The sequence below is a fragment of the Aplysia californica genome, unplaced genomic scaffold (genome assembly GCF_000002075.1).
Source record: "Aplysia californica isolate F4 #8 unplaced genomic scaffold, AplCal3.0 scaffold00560, whole genome shotgun sequence".
In the NCBI taxonomy this organism is placed as follows: domain Eukaryota; kingdom Metazoa; phylum Mollusca; class Gastropoda; order Aplysiida; family Aplysiidae; genus Aplysia; species Aplysia californica.
The window spans coordinates 469663-482633 of record NW_004797830.1 but is presented as its reverse complement, the minus strand read 5'-3'; the positions used below and the strand labels follow the sequence as shown (position 1 = coordinate 482633).

General features: G+C 41.2%; 1 protein-coding gene across 1 annotated transcript in view; it reads right to left on the bottom strand.

Annotated features, from left to right (window-relative positions):
• The window catches only part of LOC101847211 (myosin-IIIb), a gene marked incomplete at its 3' end in the record, with an annotated part of 41880 nt that overhangs the window by 20509 nt on the left and 8400 nt on the right, over positions 1–12971 (bottom strand). The window contains 10 exon segments of the mRNA XM_005106873.3: positions 51–165; positions 1175–1243; positions 2133–2268; positions 3421–3547; positions 4685–4829; positions 5684–5798; positions 7449–7540; positions 11492–11639; positions 12079–12156; positions 12563–12748. Of these exon segments, the coding sequence (XP_005106930.2) occupies positions 51–165; positions 1175–1243; positions 2133–2268; positions 3421–3547; positions 4685–4829; positions 5684–5798; positions 7449–7540; positions 11492–11639; positions 12079–12156; positions 12563–12670 (1133 nt within the window).

Below are 12971 nucleotides of genomic sequence, written 5' to 3'. Positions count from 1 at the left end.
CCCCACTCCCACCCCTCACGCGAAAAACACGAACAGACAGAAGTCCTTACACAGGGGGCATAGCTTCATTTAGGTCCGCCTCCACCCACTTGACTAGTCTGGCGTAGAGCTCATGGACCAGCTGATTCCGGGCAAGGTGGGCGGGGCTCTTGTCAGGGGCGTATACTTTCAGAAATATTGGAGAAATCACAAAGAAATTGTGTTTAAAGTATTACCCAGAAGTATAGGAGAATTCACAAGGTAATTGTATAAAGTTTCCCCAGAAAAAAAGGAGAAATAATAACATATTTTATAATTAAATTTCCCCAGAAATACAGAAAACATAATATCAAGGTAGTTGTAGTTAAAGTGTTCCCCAGAAATATTGGAGAAATCAAAAAGTGTTTAGAGCGTCCCAGGAAATATAGGAGAAATAAAAAAGTAGTTGTGTTAAATCTTCCTCGGAATTATTGGAAAAATCTCAAAATAGTTCCAGAAATTTCGGAGAATTTACAAGGTAGTTGTATTTAAAGTTTTCCCTAGAAATATAGGAGAAATCACAGAGTATTTATATGCAAAGCTTCCCTGAAATAATATCTCGGCCTCTATTCAAGATAAATGGATATTTTTTAAATTGAAAGATGGACAGATGAACTAGTTTTACGATAATACCATTAACTATACTAACGAGCACCTGATTCTACTGCATCGTGTGGGTCAGGACGTGGTGGAATCAGCCGCTTGTCAGATTTGAGGCACGTATAGTTATTGATATCACCATACAGCTTGTTTATCTGTGTTGCTTTTAATGAAAAAAATACCCATCTATTGTGAATAGAAGTCTAGACATTTGCAGGTGGAGGAGATGGTTAAACCGGGTGTCAAAGGTAAAATGAGCCAGAAAATCTTCGTCAAAGTCTGGTGACTTCCAAAGCATGAGTGCCTTTGGAAGCTACAAATTTACTTTTTTTTGTGCCATTGATCAACATATTTCAGTAAAATCCACCAAAATCCACTAAACATGTAAAATGTGTTCTTAAATGAGTATAAAAGGTCTTGAGCTCCCCCCCCCCTAACCTCTCACGAAATAACTTGATATAAATTGCACGACGTGATGAAATTCATTATTTTGACGAGCGCCTGATTTCATCACGATGCCACACACATACTTGAACAAAAGCGAGACAATGCTCACCAAACTTGGGCACTTCGCTCATGATCACGTGTTCTACAGCGCCGGGAGGGGCCCCTAGAGCCGAGGCAGCTGGGAAATACAGATATATAGAACATTGAGTAAAACAACTGCGCTATTTGAATCTTGATATTTTAAAGAGTTTTCTCTTGTTAGAAAAGCAGAAAGGCACGTAACTTTCCAACACGACAATGCTCATCCCCACAGGACTTATGCTGCAAGAAATTCTTTCGAAAACAGATAATTTGATGTCCTGGCACCATGGCCTGCCCTTAGTTCTAAGCATATCGTTGCACATTAAATTGAGGGACACTAGAGGTCATGCAATTTGGGCACAAAGCCAGCACCCTACACATCCGATAAACTCTTTGAATGACTTATAAATGCATGGAATGTGGCCTAAAGAAAGCAATACTAAACCTTACAAGGCCCAAGTGAAAACCAAGTTGAGGGTCATACGAGATACTGATTTTCTAAAAAAGAAGAAGAAAAAAAGCACAATTTGCAACTTTCATGATTTTTTGAGTGACCTTCTTTTTAGCCTTACAGGCTTGAGAGTGATGAATATTTTTAAGAACTGATTTTGCCTCTTACTTGTCATTAAAGCGCTTTAAAAGCGACATACAATTTTTCCACGGTGTATTAATTTGTCCATTTGGTTCTTTTGGGTAATATGTATAATATACTAAGTTATTTCTTCTCCTGTTTTGCTTCAATCGTATACCCCAACCTACTGGCATCTGTAGGCAGCGGTTAGGCGCTTCAATGTCGCACAATTGCAACGCCAGCTCGTTGTCTCGAGTGGGGCGAAAACGTTTATTGAGTATCTCGGTCTTTCTGCTTGGATGGCCCCACCTCCTAATTGATCTTTCTAAATTTTGTAGAAGTGGCTGTAAAAAATAACCTCTTTAACATTAAGAAACTACTCCAATTAAAAAGGGGAAAAAGCGTATAGTCTCACCAATGTTCATGAGCTCAACATCAGCACCAGAAGGTCTGTGCGTGTGGGGGTCGCCGTCAAACCTCAGGGACACGAGCATAACGATGGCGACCAAGACACCCACAACACCTTGTGCCCCGTCTTGATCACCAGAACCCTGGGTATCAAATGATTGGTTGATTATGCACACACATGCAGACACCGATGCCCACACACGCACCCATGCGTGAGTGTGTGTGCGTGTGTGTGCGTGTGTGTATGTTTGTGTGTTTGTGTGTGTTTGTGTGTGTGTTTGAGTGTGTATGTGTGTGTGTGTGTGTGTGTGTGTGTGTGTGTGTGTGTGTGTGTGTGTGTGTGAGAGAGAGAGAGAGAGAGAGAGAGAGAGAGAGAGAGAGAGAGAGAGAGAGAGAGAGCTTAAATAATTATTATTTGGAAAAGGCGGGGTCGGTTTGGGGGGGGGGGGGTATTTTCATTTTCAGTTGGATTTGAGAGTAGCTTCTGCGGCTGTTGTTTGGGATGCTGCATCCTGCTGTGCCCAGGCATGGCTGAAGAAACCCACCTTTAAATAAATTGTTTCATATTGTGTCGATCGGGCAATAAGACATTTACAGCTATTACAATCATTGAGAAAACAACAACAACAACAACAACAACAACAACAACAACAACAACAACAACAACAACAACAACAACAACAACAACAACTAATGGTCGACTTCCCCTAAGATTTAGCTTGGTAACAAAGGGAAGAAGTAGAGTAAAGTAAAAATCCGAATGCTTAAAAAAAGTTCGGTATTGATGAACAAAAATAGCTTCATTCACATTGCTGTGTCAGTGTATTTGCTAAGGATATTAGTATTACTACTGTTATCGTTGTTTCTTGTTCACTTAAATCTGTCTTTTATAGCTGCATTATATGTAACTAATGCTTTGGGGAAAATATTTTAACTGCTCTGCATCCCAACCTGCACAATTTAGAACATACTAGAGGTGGAACACTTAGACAGTGCCTTTAAGTACCTAGGGTGAGAAACCAAATCTTCTATCTTCTCTATAAACAACGTAAGATTATGAGGAGTAGTTATCAAGATATTCATCAAACTTCAAATTTCTCAAAACTAGGTGCTGGGCAGATAGAGCTTTGAAATTCTAGGGTAGCCAGTGACACGATTTCTTTAGTTTACCGTATCTTCCTCCTCTCTTCCTCTTCACTCTTTTCTCCGAGACAACTGCTCTGCTATCGAAATAATAAAACAAAACAAAATTTGAACACAAAGTTAAAACATACAGTCAAAAAGAGAAAGCTTACGCTGTTGAGTCCATTCCCGACACCCAGATGCTCCAGAGTGTCCACGAGCTCCATCCACTTTTCCTTATGATGGAAGGAATCTGCCCTGTTCATCCGCGGAAGCACTGCGTTGATCATTTCGTTGTGTCTAGTTCCAGAAAAAGATGATTTTCATTCAGTTGTTAAGTTTTAGTAGAACGTTACTAGAGTATAACAAACAATCTTTTATAATTAAACATCCTGAAATGTATTTACGTGTGGATAACCATCACTTTTTCAGCTTCCTTCCAGGCAAGTCTTTTTAGCGTCTGCATAAGAAAAACATTAACTAGCAAGACGCAGGTCGGAAAGCGGGACGGAGGAGCTTCAGTATGATTTCTTGAACGAGGTGACTTCATTCCAAAACTTATTTGATTCCTGGAGGAGCCTACGTTCCATAAAGGATATTATTCCAAGAGGAACTTACATTACAAATTGAAGGTGATTACTAGATGAGCCTTCTTAACAAAAAGACAAGGGTCCGTAGAGCATCCTACGTTACAAAAAAGAAGATGATTCTTAGAAGAACTCACCTTTCAAAAACAGGATTATATTCAAGAGGAGCCCACTTTTCAAAAGAATATTGTGAATACACGTTGAATCTACGTTCCAAAAAGAAGTTGATTCCAAGAGGAGCCTTCATTCTAATGATAGAATGGCTCCATGAGGAGCCTACATTCCAATGATAGGATGGCTCCACGAGGAGCCTACATTCCAGAATGGGGATGATCCCACGATAAATTGAGAGGATGATTCCGAGAGGAGACTACAATCCAATGATAGGATGGCTTTAAGAGGAGCCTACTTTCCAGAGTGAGAATGATCCCACGATAAATTGAGAGGATGATTCCGAGAGGAGGCTACATTCTTAAAACAGCGATTTTACTGATGAAGAGCAATGCGGACACCTATGTGCATGCAAAAATAACATACAATAACTATTTGTGAGTGTGTGTGTGTGCGAGGGTGTATGTGTATGTGTGTGTATGTGTGTGTGTGTGTGTGTGTGTGTGTGTGTCTGTGTGTGTGATTGTGTGAGTGTGTGTGTGTGATAGCTAGCTAGATAGATAGATAGATAGATAGAGAGCGAGGGAGAGAGAGAAAGAGAGAGAGAGAGAGAGAGAGAGAGAGAGAGAGAGAGAGAGAGAGAGAGAGAGAGAGAGAGAGAGAGAGAGAGAATGTTGACGACTTCGTACGACGCGATCAGTTTCTTTTCTCGGAGGTCAGAGAAACGTTATTTACCGACCTTACACCCAGTCTGTCTAGTACAGGAGTACCAGATCGGTTGTCTCGAAGTCCCGCAGTGACGTCATACAGACAGTTGGGTAGGTCCCTGCCCACTACGTGTGGAATCACATGACGGGAGTTGAACAGGTAAGAGCTGAACTGGGCTGTTAAAAAGATATGTATATTATATGTTTTTTTCTGGGGGCGGGGGGAGAAGAGCAAAAATATTTGCTGAGGAACTTCATCACCAAAACAATTGATTAAACTGTAAATCTAATGCATTCTCCATTTGCTCAAAAACACATATTAAGCGCACAAACAACCACAAACACACACACACACACACACACACACACACACACACACACACACACATGTACACATACACACAAGGTGTGCCCCCCCCAACACACACACGCACAAATCTTCTAATCAGGGCAAAGTAAAATGCGTTTAGGTTGGAACGTCCCGTTATTCAGGAACCTTCTAATGAATACATTGTAAGCGTTCAACAACAACATGCACACTAGAACATAACCACGCGACTGGCTTCATTTAAGACGGTGACCTAGCTCTTGACTCTCTTGTCAAGCAGTAATGACGATTACGCGCCAGTGCAGAGGAAGTAGCTTTGTTTGATGAAATGGTAGATTGACGTCGTTATTCGTCGAATTTATCAAGATTGACACACAGGCGTCTGGGCGGAGATACAAATTATTAATAGACAGACACCAAATCATTAGTGTGGGTGAGATCAAGCAGCAAGTTGGACGAGAAAAAAAGATAACCGAAACGAACAAGGGTAGGTAGAAATAAAGAGAGAAACGAAGGAAAAAGACTGTGACAGTTGAGAAGTAAGAAAAGGTAAAAATAAGACGAAATAATGGTAAAGAAGAGAAAAGAAGGGCGAAACAAAACACACAAAAAGAGAGAAAGTGCAGAATATTATTATGAAGAAAAGAAGGGCGAAAGAAGGTGGAATTGATCACTAAAATGAATGTGCAATATGTCTACTGGCCTGTTTTCAAGGTACCATCCCGTCCAAAGTACAAGGTCACCACCTGGGATGAGAGGCTGGAGTTGCTGTTCTTGATGTCCTTCACTGATGTGAGCCGACTGAGTAGCCACATACCCTGCAATGATTGTTAGGACTGTGAGTTTTTGACGCTTAATTAAGATGATTGAAAATGCAGGCTACTAAGATCTTGTCACAGTAGAATACAATATTCCAACACAAAAACATGGGCAGTTTATTAAATGAACCTGCCTACATTGGTAGACATGTATTCTATCTTTTACTGCCTTTCTAAACCTATTTTGTTACTTTGAGATATTTGGGATCTGTTACAATGCCCACTTCCCCAGGCCTGGTTTCATAAAGTGGACAACAAAGAGACTTCATGTTACATCGAAAGTTGAAGATCGTCCCGCAACGGATTCTGGCCATGCTAATCACAGGCGTTGTGCAGTGTGATACGAACTGAGCTAACGGCACTCCCTACAGTACAGTATGATGTAATAAACATCGTTTGGGATTCGTAAGTCTTATTCCACTGGTGCAACTCATGTAAATATATAGAAATGAAAAACGCCCCATAGACGTTAAATAGGAGGCAAAAATCAGGTGGTTTGGACATCTGGTACGTATGGCACCTCACCAGCTTGCCAGTAAAGCGTACTACAAACGAATATCAGGGTATAAGGCAAGAGGAAGATCAAATAAGACCTGGATCGAGAATGTGGGGGATACCCTGAACATCCACAACACCCCACCCAGTCAGACCATCAAGCTTGCCAGAGATCGAAAGCTTTTTCTCCCCTCGACATCCTAGATGGTACAAGAGAGAGGATAAAAGAAAGAAAGAAAGAAGAGAAAGAAGGACTCACAGTAGGACATTGTGATATTATCAGGGATAAGGTGTCATGACAATATACAGAAAGCATCACCAATGTACAAAACTGACTTGCAAAGGGATCCGGTAGTTCTTTAAAGCTGAACGACTTAATGAAACGGGAAATTACAAAAGATATCTTATTTCGATATATTACACATAGCATAGTTATCTAGGCAGACAAGTCAATTTGACATCAAGTCCAGTCAAGACGCAAGAAGATGGCGTCTAATCCTCGAGTACAAAATAGAATTAAACAAATATCCTATCTACTTTATAATAGCTGATACGCTCTTCATTTGTGATTATGACTTTAATAAATACCCTCTCGACATTTTCGACTATGAAACCAATCCGAACCCATAACGTTGGTTTCTGATATCAAGTAGCATAAATTAGATCCAGTCCACGTTTTTGCTTTCTTAACCCTATCCGTACGCCCTGGGGTCATTTTGTACCCCCGAGGTTGCATTTTTCTAATTTTAGAATACTTCTAGTACAAAGATCTCTTTGAAATTGTCAGTATTTCTCAAAAAATCATTTCGACAGACAACTTTGTTTGTTTTAGTAGAGGTTTTACGGCGCTCGCAACTGCATAAGGTCATATGAGCGCCAGAAGATTAGAGGTGTTATAAGAGAGTAACAAACATAAAAAAGAAGAAGGGGAGATAAGGATGATAGATGTTTGATAGGAAAGAAGGAGCAAACCACACCAGAGCACCCGCCAACCACCCACACAGACAACTGTGCAAAGCATACAGATCGGTTTAACGAGTACGTTTCCTCTTTGGGAAGTCGGGTCACAGAGTTCCCCCACGTCGTATGGATACGATTGTATAACACGACGTACGTTTAGGGTTAACTAATAAGAAGTGCCAGGGTTTGTCTCACCTTCATCAGCAGTCGGGGGAGCGGATCAGATCTGGAGACATGTGACTCCCGGAAGAATTGAGCCAAGACCATCTGGCATACTTCTGTTTTACCTGTGGAGAACAAAAACGTTTTTTAGACTGAACTGTTTGTTTCATAAGTTATCTGTGAGCATCGTGAAATAGTCGTCAAATATATTGTACCATGGGCTATGCTTTTATTTCGCATTCATTTGACCCCTCATGATCTTCTAGACCCCGCCTCTTCTCCATCATCAATATTCAGTCTAAGTGCTTATTTCTGTTTGGACATATTTTATCTGTGTAAAGAAAAGGCCAATTTAACTTTTCTCGGGCCAGAGTGACGCGGTATAATAGTTTTAGATAAAACATTTTTATAGAGTCAATGAATATTGCAAGGTGTCTGTATTTCTTCTTTGTGTTTACAACTTAAAACAAATGGGCGCTTTTAAACCGCATTGCTTAGTCAGATTTCAGAGCTCTGGTTGAGAGGAGACACATGCTTACAAAAAGGAAAGAAAATAGAAAAACGAAACGGACATATCTGGTTCAAATCCTAAAAATGAACGAGTTATAGAGTAATCTAGCCAGCCTTGTCATAGCGGACGAGCAACATGGAGAGGCAATCAATAAGTGGTTTGATAACGAACTGTGCTAGAGATGCAGATCAAGCCGTGATACTTTATCGAACAGGAAGACACCAATCGTCACAGTTGAAACAACGATACAGTTTTGTCCGGTGAGTGCTGGGCGGACCAACTGTGAAGCGAATGGATTCGCCGTTGTAGTTGTGGTTGTGATTATTGCTTGTTTAGTGCTGGGCGTGATGGTGTTGTCGTTTGTTGTCGTCGTTGGTGTCGTCATCGTCGTCCTATTTCTCCTCCTCCTCCGTTACATCTTTCTTCTCTTCCTTCTCACCTTCTACTTCCGTTTCACACCTTCCTCCTTTTTCAAATCTTTATACTCGTTCTCCTTCTCTGCTTCCTCCCTCCAACTCCTCACCCTCCTCTTTCTCCTCCGCCTAGAGAATTTTAAAACATTTTTTTTTTGATAATGGAGTATCTTTATCTGCTGGGATTTTCTATCCCACTGAGCACGGGTTGGCTTTGACAGAGAGGGTCGAAGCCAAGTACACAGATGTTGTTGCTGTTGTTAGCGATCCAGTAGCATTTGAGCGTTAACTCTTCTGCATGTTGCCATTCTGTAATAGCTGCGTGTCTGTTCTAATTGTTGTCTTTAGGAGTAGAGGCAGTTAGATGTGTGGGGTAGCTTGGGAAGAAAACATCCCCTTAAATCAGTTAGTTTTCTACTGAAGAACAGATTATGTTCCACTGTCTCTGAGGGGTAGTCACATAGTGGGCAGGCAGCAGACTGCTTTACTCCAATTCGGTTGAGATGTTGGTTGAGGGGTACATGATGTGTTCTAAGTTGGAAGATTATGGATTGATATCCCCTCTTCAACTCATTGATTGGATCTTTGACCAGTGGTTTATTCATGTGGCCATACATCATCCTTCCTGTCGTACCTGTGGCCCAATCATTCATCCTGTCTTCCTTTAGGTTTTACTTGATCATTTGGCAGCAGGTTGTGTAATCAGTAGGAATTTCATGCTGAGGGAGGCTAGCTCCTTTCTTCGCTAGAGCATTAGCTCTTTAATTTCCCGGTATCCCAGTGTGGGCAGGAATCCATTGTAGGACTACTCTGACTTGGTGCCAACTTATCAAACTATGTAGACTCCAAATCAAGTGCGATATATCTTTGTTCACATCAGTCCCACTCGCAAGTGTCTTTAGTGTTGAGAGGCTGTCTGTAAAGATAACAATGTTTGCGGTAGCGAATGGGTTAGTGTCAAACAAGTAATTGATGTAGTTTGCTGTGTTGGTGATAGCCTGTTGTTCGGCAATGAAATTGGAGCAGAAGGACCCACTGGTATTAAAGACTTCTTTTTTTATCCCACTGGGCAAGTTGATCACTGACCCATCCAGCGCTGATTTTTGCCTTAAAGGCAGATCCATCAGTTTAAGAGTGGATCCATGTTGGTGGATAGGAATCAATTGTTTCAAGTGCAGAATATTTTAATGCCACAGGATATGTGTTTTTATTGCTCTTGTACAAAAGTGTTTTCCTAATTTCTGGCGTTGCTATGGTGAGATGTTGTGGGAGAGTTGAGGGAACTCTTTCCAGTGGTTCTCGTCTTTCAGGGAGGTGATGTTTTTCTTGGAGATTGAGGGCAGTGTCAAGTACAGATTTTGTATTTTTTAGTCTTTGATTAGACTTCCTTTTGTCAACAAGAATTCTATTTGGATGGCTATTTTCTAGCCTTTTAGATCTTTCATATATTTCTAAAGCTGTCCGTTTTCTTCAAGTTTCTAATGGCTCAATATTTGTGTGGGTTTCAGAGGCCGCTGTCGGTGAGGATCTCATTCCGCCAGAGATAAGATGGAGAGCTTGGTTTTGGATGGTGTCCATTGAGTTCTTTGTAGATTTACTGCAAATGTCTTGTAGAACAAGATTATAATAAAAAGCAACCCTAGTATATCGTAAATAGAGGCCTCTCAATGTGTTCTTGTCTGATCCTCAGTTGGTACTGGCTAGTCGTTTGATGAGATTAAGCCTCCTCATAACCTTCTTCCTAAGGTTGTTGGTGTGTTGTTTCAGGTTGAGCTTACTGTCAAGTTGTACTCCAAGATACACTGGGTTATTCTCCTTTTTAAAGTTTGTACCATCTATTTTAAAAGGATTGCTGCATTTGCAAGGTTATAGCTTCTCGTAAAAACAGAGTAGACAGTTTTTTTTTCGTGATTTACTTTCATCTTCCAGAAACGGCAATATGTTCCTAGGGAATTTAGATCATCTCGTAGTCTTTGTCTGCTTATTGTTGTAGAGTTTCCAGTGTGCCAGAGGACCAGGTCATCAGCGAAAAGGTCTGTTTCTGTTTTGAGAACATCTGAAACATCATTGAGCAAGACAAGGAATAAGGTGCAGCTGGTAGAAGAACCCTGTGGGAGTCCTTCCTCAAGTACTGATTTTGAAGATAGGGTTTCCTCCATCTGGGTCTGGATAAGTCTATCAGCAAGGAATGATTTAATTAAGTACACATATCAGCTTCAAGAAAGTTCCAGATTTAAATCGAAGTAGGATTTGTACTGCTAGCCCAGTATGATACTGTGGACCAAGTGATGGCGTCTAGTAGGGCGACAGATTTTCAGACCTAACAAACTTCAATACAGACTCAAGTCGACAACACAAACCCCCTGCACGCTGTTCAAATGTTCTAATTTTGACAAAATATTTCATGAGCACATGCAACCGAGATCACAGATTAAGAATCTGCAATAAAAATATAATCTAGAATTCAGGCTTATTATTTTTTAGGCAATGCTCCTTTTTTTGGTCTCTAATATATGACGTTAAACTAAAATGCAATCGCCAGCATACATCAATGTTATTGTTAAAAATGACTCAACTCCACTGATCTCATTAGACAGGCGCCTGGAGTGTAGAGAGTAAGCTCTTCGTTGTTGCCCAGAGAATACATCACTTCGATTCTCCATTGGGGAATTTTTTTGTTTTGTTTTTGTTGTTTTGTTAATGAAGTAACTTAATCTATCTGCTGGGATGATGTATTCTAAGGAGCGCAGGTTGGCCTTGACGAGCAGGGTGGCAGCAACCCACCTCCCAAACTATCTAAAATGTGTCGGTTTAGGCTAAAAAACATTAACAATTACAATTGCCCACAACCTGCCGGGCTCTTTGAAATTCAGTGGATACCATCACCAACAGAGATGTCACATCACCATACGGGTATCCCGACAGAGATGCTACAATAGAGATGTTACGAGTGGGTAGTTGGTGGGTGTTGTGGTGTGTTTAGGTCTTTCTTTCCTACCAAACATCATGCTATCGTCCTGATCTCTCCTCCTTCTTTTTTGTGTCTGTTACTCTCTTGTAACACCATTAATCTTCGGCATTTACATGACCTTATTGTGCTGCAAGTGCCGTAAATCTCTTACTAAGATCAAAGAGATGTTACGTCCCCTTACCGGAACCGGAAGCACCGGCGACAAGAATACTTCTAGGTACGGTGGATGTGGCGTTGGTGAGGCCTTTGTAGACTTGGTGGGTTAGAGAGTACACATGGGGTGGGAGCTGGCTCTTGGGCGGTTTCCTTTTGCTGTACTGTTGACCTACCTGCAGATGGAAAGGGGGAAGGGAGATGGGAGAGACGGGAAGAGAATGTGTTTGTGAGAGAGCAGTAGAGAGAGGGAGAGAGAGAAAGAGCGAAAGGGAGAGAGGGGGAGAGGGGGAGAGAGAGGGAGAACAGAGAGAAAGAGAGAAGAAAAGAGGAAGTGTGGGAGAGATAGACAGACAAATAAATAAATAATTTCGATCAGATGGTCTGGCAGACGACAGAGTCGCATACCTCATCGTCAATATGCCCTCTTGCAAGTAAATAAAATCGTATCCTCTTTTCTATCTTGCATGATTATCAAAGTAGGGAAAAAACCCCATTCAAAAGACTTCCATTCATTAAACACTTTCTTCATCACTTTGAAATTGTGCCTTTTCAGGCTCAGCCCTAAGTCACATTGTTCTTGAGTATTTGTTGGTTAGGTCAGTAATCGATTACCTGAGGAGAGTTCTCTGGTATCACTTGGACATTGGTCTTGTTGGGGTTCACGGCAATAATAGCATCGCCGAGGCCCGTCTGTGGAATAAAAGTGGTGCAACGAGAGGATTATAAGATATCGTTTTTCTTAAATGGGGACCCCAGACATCGCTTCCTTATTTAATGGGGATCCCAGACATTGTTTTCTTAATTAATTGGGAACCCAGATATCGTTTTCTTAATGAGGGAACTCCCCCTTCTCTCTCTTTCTCTTTCTTTCTTTCCTCCCTCTCTCTTTCTCTCTCTCCTTCTCTCTTTCTCTTTCTTTCTCGCCCCCCCCCCTCTCGCTCTCACTCTCGGTATATATACACACAGCAAGACAGCAGAAACAGCCCCCATCCTAACCCTGTTTCAGTCTCCTCTTTCCCCAACACTAGCTGTTCGTACTCTAAACAGAAAGGATAATTTTAACAAATCAAATAATTGTCCAAACTCCTCGACTCACGTAGTACTGCCGCTCACAGTACCGATGTCTGAGCGCCTTCACGACGTCAGAAAGGTCAGGGTCAAGCAGCTGGGTCAGGTTATCAAGGGTTGAGGCCATGGGGGTCATATGACTAATAACCCAGTTGCCCCCTGCCGTGTCGTTAGTGTTCTACTGCAGGATAACAGTCAGGTCTTGGGAAACACACTAGGAAGAAAAAAACAACAACCAAAAAATAAGTTTAATTCTTTAAGGACGTAGCGGACACAATTTGTCTGACCAGCAGAAGACCAAAGGCAAAGTTGAGGCACACTTCAAACTTACATTCACCAATCAGAAAAGCCAATTTGCATAATAATAAGAAGAATAAGAATAAGAATAAGAATTATTATATTCTTATCCTTATTATTGTTATTATCATTATCATTAT